The 24,377-nt window shown below is 41.5% G+C and overlaps 1 protein-coding gene across 1 annotated transcript in view; it reads right to left on the bottom strand.

The window, feature by feature from the left end:
- The window catches only part of ALK (ALK receptor tyrosine kinase), a 281,164-nt gene that overhangs the window by 40,220 nt on the left and 216,567 nt on the right, over positions 1–24,377 (bottom strand). Inside the window, exons 9-11 of the mRNA XM_055816565.1 lie at positions 15,012–15,181; positions 4,020–4,114; positions 2,405–2,548 (exon numbers count right to left, since the gene is read on the bottom strand). Of these exons, the coding sequence (XP_055672540.1) occupies positions 2,405–2,548; positions 4,020–4,114; positions 15,012–15,181 (409 nt within the window). The remainder of the gene's footprint in view (positions 1–2,404; positions 2,549–4,019; positions 4,115–15,011; positions 15,182–24,377) is intronic.

Raw genomic sequence — 24,377 nt, 5'->3', positions numbered from 1 at the left:
GTTTTTGTACATTTCACAACATATCATTATTGCACCTTGTGCCCTGACACGTGTAAGTTGTCAGGACAGACAAGAAGCTGAAACATCAAAAGAAAGGCTATCCCCGTGGCATTTACAGCCTATTCAGAAGCACAAGAAATCTTTAATTAAAGCTTGATTGCTCTGTGTCTTGTTATCTCCTTTTGCCTACTGAGAATCCTATTTTGTCTCCTCCAGTTTCCATGATAGTAATTTGTTTACCTAGAGTTCCTCATTATTGCTCACTGTATCTTTATATGCCTGAATTTCCCATATTCTAGCCTTGGTCTATAAAAGAAAATTGCATTGGTTTGATATAAATTGGCTTTTTACTTGGAAGTTAAACTCCCTGCAGGGAGATGCTATGGCTTGAGTGGCTTTCAGTTTTACTTAAACTAATACCTAATCAATTTAAAAACCAACCTGAAGTAAGCTTGGTTTACATCAAAATAAACACCACACAGCCTTTTGTATGGATTTCAACATTTCAATCAAAACTCCCAGTTCTGCTAAAGATGCTTTGATCTTCTGGTGTACACAAGCTTTCTTACAACTTTTTTACAGGCTTCTTCTAGAATCAAGTTTCACCTGCAACCTTTCAGCAAAAAGCTGGCATTTCAGCAAGTAACATGTAATCAATTAATGAAAAAAGGAAAGCATTTGCATTGCTCTGTGATCACCTATTTAGTGGCCACCTTGCACTGCACGTAACTGTGTGACTTGAAACCTACAGGAATTTTTCTGTGCTGGTCCTGGTTATCATCAAGAAACCTGAGAGAGCACCACCACCATACTTGTAGCAGTTTGGGGTCTTAATTCTACACAGCGCGTTCATTGTCCCATGTGTGACACATGACAGCAGTTAACAGATTTCTGGAAGCTTTAGGATCTTTCTTAGAGTGGCTGCATTACATGTTTTGAACCTTCAGTGTACACACCCTGGAGGCATGCCAAGCCATGATAAGCAATGACAAAGCTGGGCGCAGGGCCTAAGAACAGAGAGGGTGGGGAGGTTGCTAGAGATGACTATTGCTTCTGCTGACAATGGATTTCCAAGCACAGGTAAAAGCAGCAGGTGCATGTAAGAGGTTGTTTTCAATTACAGAGTAGCAAATTGAGGCCCATACCCTGGAAAGCAATGGAGCTTCTTTGGATTTTCTGTCATCTAAACAAAGTGGTACCTGGCTTCCAAACTGTGCTTCCTGCTGCGTAGGCTAAGCTGGCTTGGGGACCTGGGGAGGGCATTTTATTATCCTGTTGTTTCCTCAGCTACAGGAACATAGTTTTTTTGTTTTAATATGATTTCTTAAGAAGGAAATATTATAGCGTGTGATCCATCACAGGAGCCAAAGATCACATTAGCTGTAATTACTTTTGGCTGAGCTCATATTGGTCAATGCAGTCTTTGGGACTTGATGGTGGTGCTGATGCTGCTGGTTCACTCGCACAACAGTAAATACATGGCCATCAAAGTAAAGACCTTGACAGACTCAGCCTGAGGTTTCTTAAATGCATTACAGAATGCAGAAAGAAACAAGATTAAAGCTGGGTAAAATGCACAGCCCAGGGAACAAACATCTGCAGTGTTTACTGAGAGCAGAGACTCGGCAACACAAAAGAAAAAGGTGATTTGGTGCTGTGGAGACCCTCAGAAATGCAATGACTTCCCACTGCAAGAAGCCGCTGCTTAGCTTCTCTGATTTATGCCCTGTGTAAACCAAGGGCACAAAGGGGAGAAAATTGCTTTAGGAGTGATTTCAAACCTCAAGAGCTAGAGACAATTTTAGACAGACCATGAACAGAACAGAAGATCAAGCCCAGAAATTAGGCAAGCTGGCTTAGATACCACAGGAATTGCCTTGAATTTTCATCCCAAGACTGAAATCTCTAACTAAAAATCATGTTTTTAAAACAAAGATGAATGCTGTACTCTTTCAAAATGGGCAATAAAAATATTACTGAAAAAGCAAAGCTATGCTATTTCAAAGTGAGCTTATATTAACCAGAGATGGGTGTTCAGGTTACCACATGCTGGACTCAGTCATTTAGGACATTTTGCTTTGACTCCTGCCTATTTCTATATGACCGTGACACCAAACCATCCCATCTTACAGTTTAAAACCACTTTTTACTTCAAGAAGAGGCTCCCTCTGGTTCTTTCTTTCACCAGCTTGCAATCAAAATCCCAGTTACTGTTAACAGCTAAAGGTAATTCCTTTCTAGAGCTTGTTTTGTTTGTAAGGGACTTGGCAAAAGCTCTGAACAAAGGCTTTGGTAAAAAAAATAATAATAAAGGAATCATACTGCATTTAGCCTCATCTCACTGAAATCTGTACTAGCTGGAAATCTCTGCTGTCTGAAAATGCTTCTCAGACCAGATAATTACCTGCTGGACCAGAAATGGGGGCAGTGTTGAGCTGGAGATTTCCCAGAAGCTTTTGTTCCCATCCAAACTTCTTCTGGACACCTCTACTGGTGAGCAAATTGCTTGAGTCTGGAGTGGTACCTCGAGGTGTCTTCTCTCCACTGACTAGAAAACAAGAAGTCAGAGACAGGTTTATCACTGAGGGTGGCTGAGTCAGTATGTAATCCAAAACTGAAGCTAAAATTAAGGGCTGCACACTTCTCTGCTGAGAATAAGAGCCTGCAGCCACAGGATATAACACTATTCAAAAGAAAGGGCAGATTGACTTTCCATTGCTGTTAAGGGAGCAGTGACAAAAGGAAAATAAGCAGGAATGAGTGGTGAAACAAAACAGCAAGTGAATGAAGGCACAAAGCAGAAATGTTTTATTATTTTTTTATTATATATAAAAAATAAATTTAAAATATTTTATTAAATTAAATAATAATTTAGCAACTGTTTGGAAGTTTATCTTTTAGCCAGTAAAAGTATGTGCAATCTTTTTTAATTACAGCCTAATTTTAAGATCTCTTTAGAATATTGGAACCTGAGGTACATTGAAGTTATGCACAGAAAGGGGTGCATAACTACACAAGGGGTATTACTGCGTAAACGAAAAGCTTCATACCCCAGCCATAAATAAATGCAAATAAACATAACACAAAGCAGATGAAACATTCCGACTGCTGTCGGATGAGGAAGTGGCTTAGAGATTTTCAGTCTGAACCAAGCTACAGAGGTTGTAGCTTCAAGCTTAAGAGATGAAAGAATACACTGAAGTTCTACTGCTAACACAAGGTAGAAGTTCCGCATGTTCAGAGCAGCAATCCTCTAGTCCTCATGCAAGTTGTTGGTCTGAGGTATAGAGTGAGATAGATCATCGAACACATTTACAAATTAAGCAACTCACTATGCATGAGATTATGAAGGATGAGCCAGACACAAATGTTCAATAACAATCTAACTGCGGTGGAATCTGGCAGCAGAGGTATAGACTGGGCATATTCTAGAGGCCAGTCAATCACAAAGTCTGGATCAGAATTCAAATTTTTCCCAGGAGTAGAAGAGAGTGAAGATCCTAGTTTCTGATTCAGACTTAAATGCATGTCAGTCCAAATAACATAATCTTGTCCTAATTTTCTGGAGTGATGTGCCCAATGTTATGGCAAAGTTAGTGTCAGTCACAGGATGCCTGTCTTTTCCTAGCCAGAGTCCCACTGTCATTCATTTTGATAACTGTCACACAGCCCACCAGGTCATGTGGAACTCTATAATCACAGACTGGCTTCTGCATCTGCCTGGGTGGATAGGTGATGCTTCTGCCTCAGCTGGAAGCCGATTCTCCCACACCATATGTCTCACAACCCATTTACTGCCGAATTCGGGACCCATTCACTGGTCAGCTCCACTAATAAGGTGTGCATCTGAAAGGCCTCCTCCATCGAAGCACAGTTATTTCTGAAACACACCTTTAAATTTCAAAAGTCTTTTGAAGATAACAACCCTGAATCCCTTCCCCACAGTTTCAACCCCTTTCCAAATTTCAATTACATGGCAAATAAAAGACAAGTCACTTGCAGACAAAAGGAAAACTTACTTGTTAAATAACAGTCCAGACTAAGAGAGACATTGTCAAAAGCAATAATGGCATCAGATCCTTCTTCCCATGAAGCGACGATCTGAAACCAAAACCTGCACAGATGGGAAGAGTAGGGATAAAATTCCGTTAAAGGGATGAAACTCGGAGCTCCTTGCAATTAAAGCAGTTTTAGAATGCAGGAGGAAGCTTCCCCCCCCACCCACCCCCCCCCTATAAAAAAATGTTAAATTGACAGAGTGATCCTAAGAGGGAAGTTGTACACGAATATGGGTAGACAGAAAAAGCAACGCAGCCTCTGGTGCTTCCAGAGGCATATGTGCAAATCTGCATGTGGAGGTGTGTGTGGTGTATCAGGACAGAAAATAAAGTCCCCTGGCTTCTGGCACACAAAAAATCAGACACCTAAACAATTTTATTCTCACAAGTGATTTACACCCTAAAGTGTTAAGAAAAATAAGTAGGCTGGGGCTCCCAAAGTCACCTGGAGTTTCTAAAAGGAGCTGGCAATCAAAGGCTGAAACTAATTTAGAAAGTACTTGGTGCTGATCCACTCCCGAGGAAGCACAGGGTATCTAACAGACCTGGCAGTCACAAAAGAGAGGAAATGACACGGGGTAGTCCACAGGAAGAGCAGAACTCATTATCTCCTTGTGGAAGCTGAGCAGGTTTGCCTTAAATCACTGCCACACTCTCAGCTGGCTTTTGCCAGGAAGTTCTGCTACTCCTACATTACCAGAAAAAAGATCCCTGTAAATTCACCCTCAGTGATATTACCAGTTAACAGGAAGAGCAGAAATAACCCATAACCAAATACTTCAAATCTGATAGTATATTGACTGCGCATTCATTTAGGGCGCTCACGGACTTAGATTTTCTCTTAGCTTAGCAAGTTCACGTTCTCCCAGTGCATATCTGCCACGTAATGTCGTAATACTCTGCTTAGGGAGGAGGACAATTTCTAAAAGCAGCCGAGCATGGCCCAGAAGTCAGATACAATGCTGAGAGGTTGCATCAAGACTATAAAAACATGAAACTATTATATGCTGTAAGAACAAGCTGCAAGAGAATATGTAATATTATTTAAACCTCATTCTCTTGCATCTTGATGTTTTACACCAGCAGAAGTTAAGCCATTCATGGGTCTCTTTCATGGAGATCTATTGCTGATGGTTCCTGCTCTGTCTTTTAGATCTGTTTAGCCAGAATGTGGATTCTTGCAGGTGTTCCAGTTTAGATGAGAAACTGATAACAAAACAAAGTATTATTGAGGAGCAGCCCTATTTATTTTGAAAGGCTGTAGAAATTCTGTCCTTTTACTGCAGCAAGAATCTAAACACCAGCAGAATATTTTTATTCCCACAGACTCTAGTTCTTTATCCTTAGTACTGGGTCTCAGCTTTTTTGTCTGCTACCAGTACTCTTACATTAGTCTTGTTGCCTCCTACAGTTTTTAAAATCCACCTCTCCTTAGCAAACCATCACAAAACAAAATTCAAGTGAAGCTTCTCTGCTCGTATGTGTATCTACTTGGGATAGCATGTTCCTGTGCTTTGAGTGAGGGTTTTGTCTGAGCCTCCTGCCTCTGTCAACACATGTAACCAGCTTCCATGTTGTTCTCAAACACAGTGCAGCTTTCACCACCAGAGATGACAGTGAGGCTTGGCATAAGCTAAAACAGATCCCAGGGATAAACGTGCCTTTTGAGGATATCTGGATTGAAGCGTCTGAAGCAACTGGTGTTCTTGCTAAGCTACAGAGGGGGACGCAGTCAGAAAAGCTGACCCAACCAAAAGAAAAACTTCAAACAGGAAAAACCTCCTGGAAACCCCTGAAAGGCGCAAAGGGTTTAGAACAGAACACAGTCTGTTCACAACACAAAAGAGCTGATGTAGCTACTGTGTTCCTCCTTTATTTCTGGTAAAGCAAAGCAGTGATGCTTCAATACTGAAATGTCTCACCCTTTGGAGACATGCACTGGACATATGGAGAGACTTTTCTAAAATGGACTTTTTTATGTTCTAAAGAAATGAGCAGCTGCTATGAAAAAGCAAGTGATTGACACAAAGAACAGTGGATATGGTGAGGGAAGAGTATCCCTAGCATCAAAGGAAACTCCAAAGAGCAAAACATGATTTTTCTTGCTAAATGATCCGTCTTTATCAGCTCAAAATGTGGCAGCTCCATCCAAACAAATCTGAAGGTCACCGAATATGTGTCACACAAAGTGTATTTTTTGCCTTCGCAATCCCTGCAAAGCACAACTGCAGCCTGGCATTGCCAGAAGCCTCACGGTTCTTAGCTGGTATACCTGAAACCCACTGTGGGAATGTCGAAGAGGAGAACTGGAAGGAACAGAAAATCCTTGGATATTAAACTGGCTTGCAACAACATCAGCTGTCCTCCCCCTGCCTCCTCCCCCTCTTTGCTCCACAGCTGACATCCCACAACACTTCAAATGAAATTACAAGCTCTAGCATAAACATAAGCTGTTCAATTTCAGGCATGCCATGTGAGTTTTAAACAAAAGCTGTTGGACAAAGTCAGTTCTGATCTACTTTTTCCTGCAAGTTACTGTGCCAGCAGCAGAGATGACCGACCTGTATGTGAAACAGGTCCTGAACCACTGCAGGTCATAGTCTGGTACATTACGGAGCACCAGCACCTACCTTGGGCTGAAAACTACAGGCTGCAGCTCAGCAGCAGCTTCTCCCTCCTTGTTGTGCACTGCTGCAACCTCCAGGAAGAGGTCAAGTGGAACCAGATTCAGCTCCACATCTTTCAGTTGGCTGTGTCTGAAAATCAATGGCCTGCACAGAGTGAGCCTTGGTGCTGCATTGAAGGGACCACTGGAACGGGGTCTCTGATGCATTTGATCTTTGGCCTGTTTCCTGGGGGTGTGCACTAAATGCCGCTTAGACATGTGGACATTTTGATGTGTATGTTTGTGTGATGCTAATGAATTACAAAGACAATAAGCAGTATTTCCACATCAGCTTTCCCCTCTATTTCTGCAGACTTTAGCTCAGCTATCTGTCTCTTCTTTTTTGCATAACAGAAGAGACAGACACTTCTGCAAAGACTACTATGTACCTTCTTTATGCCTGCAGGCAACTAAATACTTCTGAATATAGGTTCAGGTAATTTTCCTTGGCAGAACCTAGGCTTCAGGGCCCAAGGTGTTATCCCTTGGTGCGCCGTTCATGTCATGCCTCTTCAGACAATAAAGGGTTGTTATGATAATTACCAAATGTTCAGCCCCTAAGAACAGGAAGGCATGATGCAAACCACTATTTCCATCACTGAAGGGAGTGCCGTCTAACACGCCAATATAAGAATGCAATAGGTTGGTTTTTGCTTTTATTACAGTTCATTCCAGCCAAGAGACAGCCTCGCTGATTTCACCTGCAGGAGCACTGGGACCTGAAGACTTGAGAAGTTTCCTGAACTTCAGTAGGGATGAAAAAAATGACAGAAATGGCTCCAAAATACAAAAATCATGTGAATGTTAAACACTGTTAGGACCATCAGTGCTGCTCTGGTTGCCTATCAATCTAATTTTTTTTTTCTAACATGAATGCAGTTTCAGTACAAGCCTTCTCTTGAGACCAGCATTTCTGCAACAAATAGTTCATCTTTTTCTCTTTTCCAGTTTAATGCCACTATTAATTTAGAAATGTGATGTCTTTCAAATTCCAATGAAACAAGATCATCAGTTAACCAACATTTCAATCATTAGCTTTGGTGGGTTTAGCTTAACGGGCTAATTAAGGGAAATTTAATCAAAACTGAAGATGGAAATGTCACACATCAGTGAAACGAGAAAACCCCCACAGACAATCTTGTTCCCTTGCCCCCTCCTTTTATTTCTTTCTGTTTGATCCCTGAAATCAATGAAACAACTTCCTTTGACTTTGGTGGAAGCTGATACTGAAACACCAGAAGCGTCTGTTATTGCAGTGACTCAGTGTAATGCTGGAGGTGACAACGTGTCATGGATATTTTTGCACAGATCAAAGAGGGGTATACTGACTGCGCACACAGTACTTCAACTGGCACCTACCCAGCACAGATACTGGTCCACAGCAGCGTGTAGATAAATTCGCTGCAAACACAGACATAGCCATGAAAGAGTATTCCTGAAGGCAATTATACAGGAGCAGGAAGATCAGTGCTGGCAAGCTTGTTTGTCATGACTTTGTTGCTTAAAATCTCCCAGCAACTTCCCCACATGGAATCCAAATCCTCATCAGATAAGTCTGTGTGTGTAAGCTACACTTCTTCAAAGAAATGAAAATACGGCTGCTACAGAAGTCTTTAACGGCTTGGATATTAGAAAAATCATTACTTGAGAACTGGCGGAAATTACTTATCTGTCCTACTTGACTGCTTTGCCCTACTTGGCCCCAGGAGCACAGCTAGAAAAAGTTCCTTAGATGTGTGACAATTGGAAGCACAAGTTACATCCCGCAGAGTTGAGTGTCAGCTGAGCTGTAAATGCAACTCATACAAAGGCTTTTTTTTTAAAACAAACAAACAAACAAACAAAACACAACCCTGTTTGAGGCAGATGGGAAATGCTGTACCAGGTGGACAAAAACCAAAAAACCTAATTCAAATCTCCCCGTTGGGGAATATCAGCTGGGCTGTCTGAAAGATATAAGTTTTACATAAATTCAAAAACCACTCAAGGGTGACTACTGATCAAATATTTCAGAGTGGCAGATAAGAAATGCCACCAAAGACATAACAAACAAGCTTCTTTTGGTTTGTTTCTTTGGCCAAACCTGTGAAACCTGAATCCAGAGGAACAGTTCCTTGAAAGGTAGGACCAAGCACATTTCAACTCGGTTAAATCTGACAGAAACAGGGCAAAACCTCTGGGCTGCAATCTTCCCCATTCCTCAGGATCTTTGGGTTTATTTCAGTGTGGTCAGCATTTGAGCTTCATCACATCACCCTGGCTTTTCTGTTCAGTTGGGTTTTTTTGGTTACTTACCATTTTCTTGATCCTAACAGAAGACTGGTTCCCCCCAAAAAAAATATCTGGGTTTATTTACAGAGGGAAATACTTAGCTACAAATATGAAAAATACATCTATAGTTATGTTAGTATTGCCTCCACGAGGACAAACTGTTGTGCTTACATCTTAAGTCTTCATTGCACAGAAGTGTTAGCTTTTGGATATCTTATATCCTCTTCTGTTCAGAGGGAAATAAAACCCATTCTCCTTGAACTGAAGACCTCAGAAAGTTGATTCTGGGCAAATTCTGCAGCTCCCTCCCTTCAGTAACAATTCTGAATGCCACCTAAATATTGTCTCTGGCTTATACGGATACTTCAGGTTTCCATTAGCCAGACTTAGGCAGCTGTCTACATGCCATTATTTTAGAAAGGCTCATAATCATTTTTTTTTTCTTTTTATCATAAAGATAGGGATTATTAACCAAGATTGAACGTTAATCTCCTCTGTACTCAAACCCCCATGCAGTGACACGATCACAGCATGCCTGTACGTACAGATCCCATTTCATAACTTGTAATGTTTTGCCTCTGATGAAACTGATTTCTCTCTCTACCTAGCTAAAATAATTACGGCTGAACCTGCTTGAGACCGAGGCACTTACGGAACAGTGAAGTTTCAGGTCACTAACCCTTATTACATTCAGGCTCCCATTAATGTCTCTGTTACAAATGATGCATTGTTAGCTCACTTCACAAAGGAATACTTACTATTTGGGATAAAAGACATACTTAGGTGGAATGAGATTATTTAGAGAAATATAAGCATGTTAACCAAACTCAGTTACAGTGACAGAATTGCCGTGCAGGAAGTTACTTAATAGCTAGTAATAAAGGCTGAGATTCAATGGTGTTATTAAAGGCAACCATGCAGAATATATACACGTACAGAATCTGCCACAGGTACTCTGTACACACAGTCACCAAAACCCCCTTTTTCAGATGCACAGAACAGCCACCAGCAGAATAACTATTTCAGAAGGAGGACAGCAGCAGACAAAGTTAATGCTACTTTGCAGAAAAGCAGCGATATGGGCATTAAAGTCTCACTCTGTTCTTATCAAAGTAATGTGGGACCACATCAGAGCAACACAGGCTAGGCTTGTTGGATGGATATAAGAAGAAAGAATAAAGAGATCTGAGCGTAGATTTGACCAATTAATATATATGTGGTAATGTGTAGGGAGACATATGTCTAGCTTGTATGGAGAGTCCCTGTTTCTTCACAGCAGAATGGGAAGAAAGGTCAGGAATAACAGGAGAAAAACAGGCCTCTGGGTATAAAATGTTGCTGAGAACTTTTCTTTTCTTTTTCTTCCTTGATGGGAAACCTAATGCCCAGAAACTTATTAGAAAGAAAACCTGCAAGAGGTATGAGGGAGAGACAGAGCAATGCAAGAAGAAATTATTGGACAGGAAGAGTGTTTAGCCACAGTGGTACGGCAGAGTCGTATGAGACAACTTCTTTTTACTACTCTCTTTTCTGCAGCCATGAGTGAGAGGGTCCCCAGCTGCTCTGGCTGCCACTGAGATCAGAGCTGCTGAAGGAGCCAGACAGACCAAAGGATCTCACTCCCGAGGACTCAAAGGGAATCCCACTTTGATATGTAGACGAAAAACTGATGAGCACCAGTGTAGTTCATAAAAATCTAGCAAGCCAGCAAGACTGGCATAGGTAAAGAAGCCAGTTTAAAGAAAGAAATTACAGTCATCTGGACGTGAACGTTGACTTGTTGCAACAGAATATCATCTGAGGTAACTTAGATCTGTAGACTTTTTTGCTTTCTTCCTCAGGAAGGTGCCATCCATACCTAGGCTTCCAGGTAAGTCACATTTTTCTCTTCCAACATAACAAAATCCCTCATTCTGTGTTCAGGAGATGGTGATCAGCAAGAAAACTATTTTGAAGCTCTCTGAGCACAACTGGGTGAAAATTGGTTTTTATTTTATGAATGTGCTGCACTGCTAAAAGGACACAGGGCCTTGTCTTGCTGTCAGTGACAAGGCAGTGCCCCTACTTAGGACCGAAAATGTAGTTTTTAGAGACCTCAAGCAAACTTCTCCTTTCGCTCCTCCTTCCCCCATCCAGCCAGTATTACTTAAGACTGGCTACAAATTTAGACTTTGTAATGCTAAAAAACTTAACTTAAGAAGATAGGAAGCCAAGGAAACCTTTCTAACCAGTAGATACATTTAATTCCTTTTCTATTTCTATGCAACATTCTTCTGTCAGAAGATTGTACTGAGGTTAGACAGGTTGCTATTAACACTTGCCATTTTTACCACCTTCCCCTTACAGAAGTTACAGTGAAATCTTTAAAGAAAAGGACAGGTTTAGTAAAGAATACAGGCCTTAAAAGACCACGGCTGGGCTGGGCTGGCTCACGTGGAGCCCACTTCAGGAACTCCAGCCAGCTGGTAGAGGGACCCACAGAACATTTAGCCGTTCCACACGGCTGGCCTCAACTTCACCAAGGGAGCAGAAATCAAGAGAATTCAAGTTTGTTTCTTAAAGCATTATTTTTTTCAGCCAGGCTTCAACCTATTAGAGTTAATCCTTTTCCACCTTTTCCACTGCATAGCAAAAAAGGTGGGTTGGTGATAATAAGCGTCAGCCTACAGCAAGCTCCAGAGAATCACTTTGTTACATATGCTTGTATTTTATCCATGTGATATACCTTAACCATACTGTTAAACTAACAGAAGATCTAATTATTAGCTACACAAATCACTCATCTCCAATTACATCAGGCTTTTATTTGCTCTTGCTGTCACATTCCCATGACTAGATCATTAATAAATTTAAACTCACATTTACTTACTAACTAAAAACCAATGCATAAAATAAGCGAGGCCAAGCTACCAACTACAACAGAGCTTTTAAGGCTGTTTCCTATGTGCATTTCCGTGAAGTTCAAAAAGAACAATCCTCAACAGGCTTATCACTTATCATTGGAACACAAATAGTAATTTTCCATCAAATATAACAATTTTACAATAACGTGGTTTGCTACACTACTCTCAAACCAATTATTTTAGCACTGCATTCATGAGTAAATTCCGATAAGTAAAAATGACCGATTCTCTAGGTTTCGCTAATCTGTGCAAATTGTCAGATTTGCAGGTAACACGTCCTTCAGGGAGGGGCAGGTGGCTCCATGGGGGCCAAACGAAGCACCGCAAGGATTGTTAGTTCATATGGAGTGTATTTAAGTGGCAAGTTAAAACACAGCACCTCCGGAGACTTTGTCTTTTGCCTCTGATAGGCAATCTGTTCTTCCAACAGTTCAAGAAGCTCTGGCCTACAATCGGCTCCTTTAATTGTAGCTGCTTTGATGGCGTACCCTTCAGCGGGCTCTCTGCCCTTCCTCCTCCACACACGGAAGACAGTGAGCATTTGGAATTGGGTTACAGCTCTGTTAACCCACATACCTTAGGAGCTGACTCTCCAGACTGTTTGGCCAACACTTTCCAGAACAAGGAAGGATGGCTAACTTTGGGAGGATGTAAAAGCCAGGGCTTCATCCTCTAAGTTCACACAGAAAAGGTAAGACCTCACACAGGGTGAAATTGCAACTGGATGCTTTCCTAAGGATCAAATGGAAGGAAAGAAGACGATCCTCTCCTCATCGTACTCTAGGAAATTTAGCATGTGTCCAGGGCTGCCCAGGCTAACGCAGTGCTAGAGATCTAACGTCCCTCAGTCCAATTTACTTTCTTTGTCATACTCCTCCCTACTTTCTGTTCCTGCCAATTCACCTGAAATGTTCTAGCTGTGATTTTCTGCCCAAATATAATTTCTCCCAACAGCTTGAGGGATATCAAACATTTAAGAAATGCCTGTTTCTAAAGATAGAGCTGATCTAATTTCTTGGAAGTCTTCCTAATGATTCTTTGAAGTGCTATAAGCCAAACATGGAAATTATGCCTAAGCAGCTTTTGAACAAGCATGCTTTTGAGCAGTTTTAGAGCATATTATCTGATTATTAATAATGCTTTCCATTCAGCTTCCCAATCACAATGGCATGTGCTCTAATTCTGTGTGGAACTGGTACACTGGTGTGCTTTATTCAAGAGCTTTACTTCTCGGAGGTGATTTGAAGTTTCAGCTCCTCCTGTAGGAATATCTGCAGTATCATGCTTCTATCACAGACCCTCACAGCTACTGACACAGGAACCAATTAGAAAAAGACAGGCACAGCAAGCTTTCAGCAGCACCAGCACTGCGTTCACGTCAATTAAATACTTCTTACACTTCGATAAAAGCGTCATTTATCATCTCCAAAGTATAGATACTGCAGTCTCCCCAGTACCATTTCCATGTACACTTCTATAGAACTCCTTCCCAATTTGTATATATAGGTTTTGAGATGGTGAGAAAGATGCCTGAAGCATTTCCAAGTCTCATAGGAGACTTCTTCCTTCCCAGGAAGGATTGGTTTCAACTAAATCAATCTTAGGAAAAAAAATTAAAAAATCATTAAAATAGCGCACTTTCTGTAAATAAATGACAAAAACTTTTCAAGAGACACTAAAACTTCCAAGCTTTCCTTGCTCATGTCTTAACCTCCAACAAAGTCCCTTCCCTCAGTGAAGCCTGTTGCCTTTCTCTGCAAGTAATGGGGAAGTAAGGGTGTCAGCACCTTACACAGAATAGGCAGCACCGTACTACCAGTTGAATCTGTGATTCCACATGAACCACCGCTAGCCTGGCTCCTAAGATCAAAGTATTCTCTGCCCGACTGCACAACCAGAGACAATTTGAAGGAAAGCAGTAGTATAAGAATACAGAATAATTCAGGTACAAAACATTCCCCTGGCAATGTAAAAAAATAAATCACACAAATAATAATGGCAAAATATACCATTCTTCAAAGGAAACAGAGCTGAAGGGAATGAAGCAACCAGGTATTTTTACAAATGGTGCTTCAGCAGCAACTGCACAATAAGCTTAATGCTGATATTTTTTACATCTTTGATGCACACGTATTAATTATACATTCAGGACCAAAGCGTTGGCAGTGTCCTTGTTGTATTTCAGCCTACGTGCATCCCCAAGAGCCAGCAAGATAAAAGACATATTCGTATAATGTTTGTTCAAATTTCTTATGAGGCAAACTATCCCTTAATGAAATCCATTTTTTGTAGGGCACAGATTTCCAAAAAGACAAAGGGCACCAGTACTCATGGCACAGATCGTAGCTGCATCTTACACCCTGAGGGCCAGGGCAGCAGGAGGTGAAGTACGCCTGTGTCTTCTCTGCAGACAGCATAAACCAGCGCGCACACAAAAAGTAAACAATGAACAAGAGCATTCCCTTAAAGCTAACTTGTAAGAAACAGCTAAAACAACACTCTAAATAAGCATATGGTACCAGATTAAGCATATGCTACCAGATAAACCTTTCATGCCTAAAGCCAGAATAGTTATAACTGAGACAGCCCCTTATTAAGCTGAGCCTCCTGCTACAGCTAACACAAAGGTGTTCAGACGCATCCTTGTCTGATTTTGCAGCATGTTCTTCTCCCATCTTTTTCATCCTCAGATCTAGACACATTGAACTCCGGGGAATCTGATACCCAGAAAAAAAAATCAGCTATGAAGCTCACATCCAATTTTAGCAAACCACATAAGAGGATCAAATATGCTATATAAAATAGTATGTGAGGAGAATGATTATTTCCAGTCAAGAAAATAGAGACAGAAATTTAAGCACCTTGCTGTAGACTACCCATTGACCCAGCCTGTGAACCAAGACCACCACTCAGGAGTTCCAAACCTGTGTGCTTTGCTCTAACTATTCAGTTATTCTCATTCCCCGCCTCTAACAGAAGATATCTCCCGGGGACCAAGCATTTCCTCTCCCTGAGGGAACAACTTCCAGCAGCGATGCTGGCCATCTTCATTGTTAGGTAGCTAGTGATGAAATGACTGATCACCATAAAGGAGAATGACGAGGAGACTCATACCTATCCAGTATATCTGGGAGAGGTAAGATCATCCACTGCCATATTCCCAAACCTTTGTTGCTATCTGTATGCCAGAACATCCGGGTCTGCTCCTTTCCCGTCTTGTTCTCAACCAGCACCAGGGATATATTTCCCAGCAAGACACCATGGATGAGCCATGACATTCGTAGCTAGAAGAAAGAGAACATATGAGATTAAACATCACAAACATTATCCAAAAGTTAACAACATTCCCAACTCTTCTTTCATTTCTTTGTTTTCTAATCACCAAAAAGGTGATTCTCCCTCTTTTATGCTCATATAATCCCTTCAGAAAACTCCACAGATATGGAAGTCTGCAATAATTAGTATATGCTATTTAATCGTGGAACTACTGGCCTTTCTTTTTGGTAAAGTTGAGTCCAAAACATCTGTTTTAGCTTTCACATATGTGCCTGTAATTTAAAAGGGATAAGCTAATATCTCTACTATCTGCAGTACAAAGATAACACTCCCCTCAGAAGCCACCTAAGAGATTCAAGTTAAGACTAACAACTTTTTTACTTTTTATATTCCAGCAGCAGCAAAAACACAAGGAGAATAGCTGCAATAAGCAGGCATCACTAGTAATCATAACCTCATTCCCCAGACACTCTTTTAAAAAATCAGTTTTCCTTAGCTCTTTCCAAGTTTCTATAGACTCCAATTAAAGTTCAGCAATAATTAGGTTTTTTATTAATTAAAATACCTTAGAGAACCGGGTTTCTAACATTTTTGTCACATTTAATGTAATTGCGTCCATTTCCATGTATTTATTCCCATATGTAAATTTATTTCATGTAGTTTTCTCATTTTATGACTTTCTCTCCCTGGTCATATGAAAATAAAAACAAATCCTTCCACATCAAGCTAGTGTCAGAATCTCTATTATATGAATACAGTCTTCTAATTTTCTTGGGAAGAAGAAGAAGAGCTAGCTCTTTGTTGATAAAGAGCATAAGTAAAATAGACATTATCACATGCAGGAGCTGAGTCTCACATCAATAACCAGTAGAGGTGAGAATGCTGAAGCAATGGGTTTATTAAAGCCGCATTAATGATGGATGTTTTGGACACAAGAAAGTGTTCAGCACAGTATCTAGCATCCATGCATGTTAAAAAAAAGCCCTCTGTTTTTTAACATTTCAAAGCCAACAACTAAATTAGGAGGCTAGGAATTAAATTTATATTTTACACAGGAACACCTGATAACATTACTTACTTTCTTGCTTTGATAGCACAGAATATTCATATCCATTTCTCAGCCTAAAACACAACTGCAAGATTGTAGAGATACACCTATCTCATGGTGTAAGTCTGTCATGACAGCGAAGTCAGATTTAGGGGTTGAAAGGACAGAAATGTTTCTATTATTCCTAGCTTATATTGTTCACAATTTTGTAGTGGGTGAAACAAAATTGTAGATGAGCTTTATATTAATTACCAGTACTGAATTTAGGTAAACAGTGCAGTTCACCTGCCTGTCTCCAAAGCTACAAAGAAATCAGTGACTTTGACTACACTGCAAAACTATGACAGAGGCTGAGAAAACTAGATGTGGTTCTTCTCTCTCTCTGTCCAAAAATCACTGCGCTTGCCTGGAATTGCTCCTGGGTCTGTTGTACTGCTAGTGTATATGACACAAGCATCGGTAAGAGGTACAAATCGATATGCAAGTATGGGTTTGTGAATCCATTTGGTTACATTATTGTGACCAGACATTCAAGACTGATGTGTGAGGTTTTGAGTGGTTCAAGCAAACCACCACAGGGGCCTTCCAGACCACAGAACTTCTGGGGACGAGCTGCTGCTTAAGTCTGACTACCAGCTCACCTTCACCTCAAGTTTGGGAAGGGACTTGTGGAGTCTCACGTCCAGTTCCATAATGTCAGACAGTGGAAACCACAGGATGAATCATGAGGACTTTCACCTTGCAGACATCAGAGAGAAAAAGCAGAGCTGAGCAGGACTGCCAGGAACCGCTTCAGATACCACACAAAGTGATGGCCAGGGAGGCAGCAGAGGAGGGCCCAGTTCATACGACAAGTTCACCAGAACCAACACGGGTAGAAGAGGCAGGCTGGCAAATGTTTATGGTGTAGGAGGATGATGCCTTTAAACTTGATACCTGCATGGCTACTCCTAACTCTTAGTGCATACATGGTCTTAATGTCAGGTGACAATCGAGATGAAAGAACTTGGGCATTTTATATTTTCAAGTGTCTACTAAGTCAGGCTATTGAAAGAAATTACAGTGAAAAGCGCTCTCTCTTAAATAACATTGGAATAACTTTCAGATCCACCTAAGTAATTTCCCTTGAGAAAATGGATCAGGACTAAACTTTTTTTTTTTTTTTTTTTTTTTAATGACCTTGCAATGCCAGTGGATGTTTAAAGCACTCAACCTATAGCAGGGAAAGAACTCCTCTTACTGGCAGTCCACATGTGAAGCACTTTTAAGACCCTAACGTCAACTCTACTGTAATGCACCATGTGAAACTTCTAATACAGGTAAGTTGAAGCAAGTTCATTGTGCCATTTTGACAGTTCAAAATGGGAGAGGTAAAGCCCCGAAGCTCCTACTATGCAGGAGCTTACAGACCTCTGTCTCTTCTGGAGACCTGCCAGGCAGTAAGAGGCAACATCTACATGGTCAGGAGTAAGAAAAGAGCGAGCCTTTGATAGCTATTAATATAACACTAGAGCAAAAGCTGAAGCAATTGATGAATTGGGATGGATGCCTTTGCACACATCAGCTGTTTGAAGGAAAGAAGTAGTTGGCATTAGATGTGGGAGATCTGCTCGCTGGCAAAGTGCAATACGCAGACTCTAATGAACTGGCTCCGAGTGAATCGACTGGCACCGTGTCCAAATGGGCATTTTTGGCTGTGATTTCCCTGGTTTCTAGGCTTCACAGCAGGGCAGTCCAGGTCTTTTCACACCTGCTGAAGTGAACCAGAGCAGATGATGAGCTGGATACCATAGCAAAGACCCCCCAAATGGGGCTGGCATTCGTTCTACAGAATATGGCATCAATGATGGCAGCTGGTACTACACACACGAAGCATCCTGGAAGTAGTGCAGTGGCACATTTGGAAAAATCAGAATCTGGGCTGTTGGTGGCATACCCCTAACATTATGTATTAAACATTCCCCTCTGTGTTAAACCAGCAGCAAAATATTCAGAAGCTAGAAACATCACTGAGAAATTAATTAAGCATTGCAGGTAGACACTGGCTCAACAGCACATTGCTTTCCAGCTTTAGAACCCACCATAGGTGGTGATTAGCTGTTCATATGCAAACCCACTGACTCAGTAAATGAAATGCTCTAAATTGATTTGGGGAAAATTAAAGAGAGAGAGAGAGCGCCCATGGTAAACACGCAGCATATTGAGGCAGAACTTGGGTCAGATAGCCATATGCATTGTGCTGCAAACATCTGGAAAGATGCCTTCTGACAATCCCCTTAGCCTCTGAGTTTGTAGAATTTCTGAACTGACAAACAGGAGACTCAATTCATCCAAGAAAGAACAAAAAACTAATCCTTAACAGTATCAGCATGGCTTGGCAGGTTCAGCAGAGAGGTAGAAAAACCCAAGGAGGGTAGATTTGCTACCACAAGCTGTATAATTTCAAGACCACCTGAGAATGGAGACTTGCATTTTACTTCCTTATGCACAAAAGAAACAAAATACCGAGAACCTTCTGGGTGAAGTTTAGGCCTGCTTACACCTCTGAAGTCTCCTTTAATGGCTAGAAACATTCCGGTATGAACTAATACTCAAAGGTCTGACTGAGTACCAATGGCACACACTCACAGCAGCAAAAATAAAACATTCCTCAGTGGCAGTCAGGAGAGTTGCTGTTTCTTTTTCCTCCCTTTCTGAGTGGCAATGTCTCTGACCATTAGCATTGCAGTCCTACTTGGCAGGAAAAGGCTAGTTGTCCATCTTTAGCACAAGTAACGAAAGAAAAGGGGAAAGATGAACATAGTTCAGACAGGGCTTGGAGTACAGTATTTTAAAAAAGATGGAGAAGAGCCTACAGGCATCCTGCTGCCAAGGAACTGCAGGAGTGGGATCCCGCTGGTGGCTATCTTACTACCCACACACCAGCTCTGCACCGCAGGCTTGTATCTTGTGAGACAGCACGTTACTTAGTTCTCATGCCCCCAGCTGTTGCCCTCCTCCTGTAACACTTGCTCTAAGGAATTCCTCCAAATTTTCCTGACCAGGAAGTGTAGATTCTTGAAATACAGAAAAATTTAAAAAAATATTATTTTTCTGAAAAACATAACTCTTGTCTTAGGTCGTCTTCTCTGGACAGAAAACTGTAGAATTTGTTTCCAGATGTGAATGTACTGACCCAGTAAATGTGCGTCAGGCATTAAAGAAGCCTGGAAAACACTTCAACGTTGAAGAGAAACTGGAGCTGCAAGTTGGAATACATTTTACACAGAATTAGACAATAGCTGTGGATACCTTTGCCAAGTGTCAGCAAGTTTTGTATATGAATATGAACTATGTTTGAGGCATGAATTTCATCACATTGGCAATACTATTTTTCTTAACTAGAAATGAGAAATAGTTGCACACAACAGTACAAGTGAAGACATCTATTAGGACTGCTCAGCAATTTAGACTTGGACTCCTATGAATAAGAAAGATGACCAAAAGGTCTTGCTTGTGTTTTTTAGCCAGATCAACAACGGTGTGTGGTCAGTCTCCCTTGTAGTCTGCTGACACCTCTGCTTTTGCTTAGGACTCGAATGTGTAAGCAAAAACCTTATGTAACTGATAAAATTATAATCAACCAACCTGATCATATAGCTTTAAAATACCTAGGCAGGCAAGAGAAGCTTGCATTTTATATGAAGAGATTCTCATGCTATTTATTCTCATGTTATTTCTTGATTAAGTCTATTTGCATAAAATCAAAACCTTAATGAAAGCACCTTCATTTCAGGAAACAAACAAACAAACAAAATAAAGATGACAGCAAAAAAGAAACAGAAAGAGTTCATAATTTTGCTACCAGAGCACTATGGGGTGACCAGGCCTTCAAGAAAGTTCAGATATCATAAATCCTCCAGTACAATGACACAGAAGCCAGGTGGCAAAGGAAGCAAGATAAGATAAAGACAGGTAACAGTGAATAAACTGTACAGATTTTAAAAGCAACACTTTAAAATAATAAAAAAGGATGCTAACAACATTCTGCAAAATAAAGCACATGAAACGCTGTGCTAGAGGCATATATTTTTCATGCTCATAAATGTTCTGAGTCAATGTTATTACCATGTACCCTTCTAAGTTATTTAAAGCTCAAGGAATAGAGGAGAAAAAAAGACACACTCTGCAGGTGTCAGCATGGGGCTCAGAATGCGCTCAAGGAATGATTTATATTATTGATTTGCATGCTTTAAAAAAACACAACACCTTTGCATAGAAAAGGGAACTGAATTAATAACCACAGAGGATGAAAACATCTTTTTATCAATAAACCAGAATGAGAGGGTAAACTTCAACTATACTGTTTTACATCAACGTATTATATTTATTTTCTAGAGAGAGTATGTTCACGTTCAAAAAGTAATTTCAAGCTTAAAAGAAGTCCAGCTCAGTTTAGTATGTACTTACATAACATGATGCTGGCTTTCACGAAATAGCGAGTTGAAATGTCAAAATAGCATCAGAAAAAGATTTTCATTATTGTAAACATGGCCAAAAGCACAAAGCTCTTTTACTACCACTGGAATCTGTTTTCATCGTTTTTCAGCCACAACCATACCCTTTAAAGGGTTTGACCCAGGCTCTAACAGACAAATGAAATAATCTGGTTCCCAATCAAAAGGCAGTCCCTCTTGCAAAGAGTCATCTTCTTTTGTGAAGATATATGTAAAGGCTGATTTCAAGTTCATCACCACCTGGACACCACCACCTCTGTTGTTATTCTCTTTCTCTGTTATAGCAGACACCAAAACTGCTTGCGTGGCTTTTACTTCTCAGATACAGCGATAAGGCCTATCACAGATTCCCTTGTGCTGAGCTAAGCTCAGCCTTTCTAAAAAATCAGTGTCCAGACCGTTCATGTTTCTGCAGTGACTTCCAAACAGAAGTAACGGTCATAATCCGCCACAAGGCAAAACCTTGCAGGGTACATACAACCGCTGCTGCCCAGGCAGGTGCACACTGTGCCAAGCCCTCACGGAAAGCAGCAGTCCTGGACCTGGTCTTACATCTTTTTATGACAGAAGCCCAAACGTTTTGGAAAGACACAGGTATGACTCATGATGTACAGGCACCACAGTATCCTTCAAAGCCTGAGGATGCAGACAGCAGGGAGCATCACTGATAAATGGAATGAAAAGCAAGTCAACGTACGTGCCTCTGCACTTGTACAGGAACAACGCTGGGACTGAGGGTGATGGGACTGCCTTGTTGTCCAGACATGGGGGGCCAGAATGTAGTCTCCAGCTTCCACAGTAAGGCGAGTGCTCCCTGGTTATCTGCTACCCTCTTGTATCAGCTCTCTGACATCTTTGCAAAGTACCGAGAAGTAGGTGGCCATTATAGTCTGGAAACTGTACACACCTAGGGGCTATCAACTGGGGCAAAGCAATTTAGTTTTGCCTTGATTGATGTCTGAGATGACAGCACTTCCCTTGGACTTTAATTGCTATGTGGTTTCCCAGATTCCCAGGCAGCAGTAGAGCTACTAATGACATGCATATGGATTTCTTCTTCAAAATGATAAAATGTCGAACCACCCCATGATCCTGCTTGCTCTCTTGGCCTTGGGCAGGCCAACTGATTCCTGCTCAGAGGAAGGGAATCACAGTGTGAAGAGAAGGGGTGAATAATGCTGTGCTTTATTGCTCAAGATCTATGAATTCTATCTTTAAATCAGGCCACTGTTTGGACTAATTCTTCACACTTTACATGCATTCCTACGCTCAATTACACGTGCTTTGTTTCCAATGAACTTTTACCTGTGGGTTAAAAGAATTTCACTCTTGATTACTGTGACTCAGTTTGGTTCCTGAAGCATTACCCGAGCTTTTTGTTGCATCTCCCCTTTCTGGCTGTGTCAGGGTAATGGAGCATTTCTTCATGGACAATGCGTACTACTTCCTGCGTTCCCCCAAGATTTCACAAAAGTCCCACAGCTTCCCTCTTCCATATAAGTTGGGTTTTAAACACACAGTTAATGGGGTCAATAGGGAAAGGACTCTACCAAATGTGCAAAAAGATAACAAAGACTGCCTGGACTGCAAACAAGAGAGATTCTTTGAAGCCAGGATACCCTAGCCAAGATTTAATAAAACAACAAAAAGAAAGAGAAAAACTAACTGAACCAAGAACAAAGGGCAGCATCACTGACTAACACGCTGACCTGCCAAAAGCACTGAAGAACAAAGAAAATTAAAATATAAAGCTGCCCAAAACAAACAGGAGCAAAGTACAATACAAAGCTATACACAAAGTGTAAGGCACATTAGGGCCAATCCCAAACATGTGTGGGAAAGTACAGGCTCAGTATCTCCTGCATGCATTTTTTTCCCTCTCCTCATCTTTTGATGCATGTGGGGCAGCACACAGTAGGTCAGGCTGGTTTTTCCCTTTCTGATTTAATGAGAAGCCTCCCACAGGGCGTGGGAAATGATAGGGGAGCACAGCCTGTAAGTAGCCCAGCATGCTCCTGATGACCGACCTCAGGCTGGAGCGAGCACAAAGATGGAGGGCTGCACTTATTCTGCACTCGGCGGTAATACATATGCCAAAGATCGTCCAGGCTCTGGGGTTTCCGAGTGCTAGCATCAGCACTGCTGCAAACAGCTGCCCAGAACTTCAGCAGGCAAGGTGTTTGGACCAGGCCACCCTGCAAATCTCCAGGCTGTTAGTTATTTTCTCAGACTGTTCAGTCATCTTCATTACCAGTCCATCACAGTGGAAGATTAAGCAGACAGGCTGAGGGAGAAAAAACAAGCTTGAAGCATTAGCAAACTCTTTGTGGCTGGCACTCACTGTGGACTGCTTGACTGTTTCCTCACCAACACTGAGTCCTGGTTCCACGGACATTCTGGCCAAAACCTCCAGCCTGGTAAACAGCACTGCAGCAGGTAATGCTCCTTATGCTGAGGTTGAAGTAATTAATTGCTATGAACACCTAAAGCTAAAAAGCAGGGTGTCAGCATTTGCTATGGTTGGTGATATTGTCTAATATCACCGGATAAAATAAAAACAAATTAAGAGATAAGGGGAAAAAATAGTAGCTTCAGTGAAACAGTGGGTCTAGTAGTGCCCCAGAGCTTCCACGTAGCAGGGAGAGAAGAGCGAGGAGTCAAGATCAGCAATCTGGGGATGGTTGTGGCTTCCTGGTTGCTCTCAGGGCTTGCAGCATATGGTCCCTTGCACAGAGCAGGGGTAACCTCATCCACCCAAGAGAGGTGAGCGAGCTGTGTAGGTGGGGCAGAACACTCAGCCTCACCCCCAGGAGTTCAGCTGAGCTGGGCACATTGATATTGGGGTAGACATAGCATAAAAAGGAGGAGGAAGGATGTTAAATGACAGGCTTAAAGACGGCCTCCATCATTAATATATATTAGTGCAGGATGTGAATCTGAGCTGAATCTCTCTGGGGTACTGGAACCAGCTGTCACAACAACCCACTAGGTAAGCGAACATGCAAGGAGAGCAAGCAGATATCTAAAGGATTATGTGAGCTGGATCAAATACAAGAGGGAGGGCAGGTTTATGGCTTGCTCTGACTGTGGAAGAATAAATGAGTAATTTGCACGCACTTGCTGAGATCTCTTTGTCACATGAATCATGAGTGAATTTTGTCAGTGGGATTTCAGTTGCCAGAGAATCTGTCCTGGTTGTGACATGCCAGGTGAAGCTGTCAGCAGCGACAGGTAGAAGAAAACTCATCTTTTAATGCCTGAACCTGAGCCAGTTCAACTGGGAAGTGATTGAGGGTGAATAAATACAGGACAGCATTACGGTATTTTCACAACCTCTTTTCTGACTGTAATTCCACTATAAGGAAGTTTGTTGGCAACTATTGGAGGAGTAAGTGCATAGGGGGGACTATCTCCTTTCTCCTCTTGTGTTGCGCTGAAAAGTAGAATTAAATTATTCTGCTCACAGACAGACTGTTCCAGTAAAATAGAATTTGAAGCCACCAGGGGCTCATTGAGAAGAGAAGCTTTGACACTATATGAAAAGGCAAGAGACAAAACCCTTGCCAAACTCCTTCACTCTTTATTACCGACAGCTGCAATGCTGGATGCGTCCGGATGCCTTTTAAGTGCCAAGGGGAGTGACGGAGGTGGGATGGCATG

The sequence above is a fragment of the Falco peregrinus genome, chromosome 11 (assembly GCF_023634155.1).
Source record: "Falco peregrinus isolate bFalPer1 chromosome 11, bFalPer1.pri, whole genome shotgun sequence".
NCBI lineage: Eukaryota > Metazoa > Chordata > Aves > Falconiformes > Falconidae > Falco > Falco peregrinus.
This window is presented reverse-complemented; position numbering and strand designations above follow the sequence as displayed.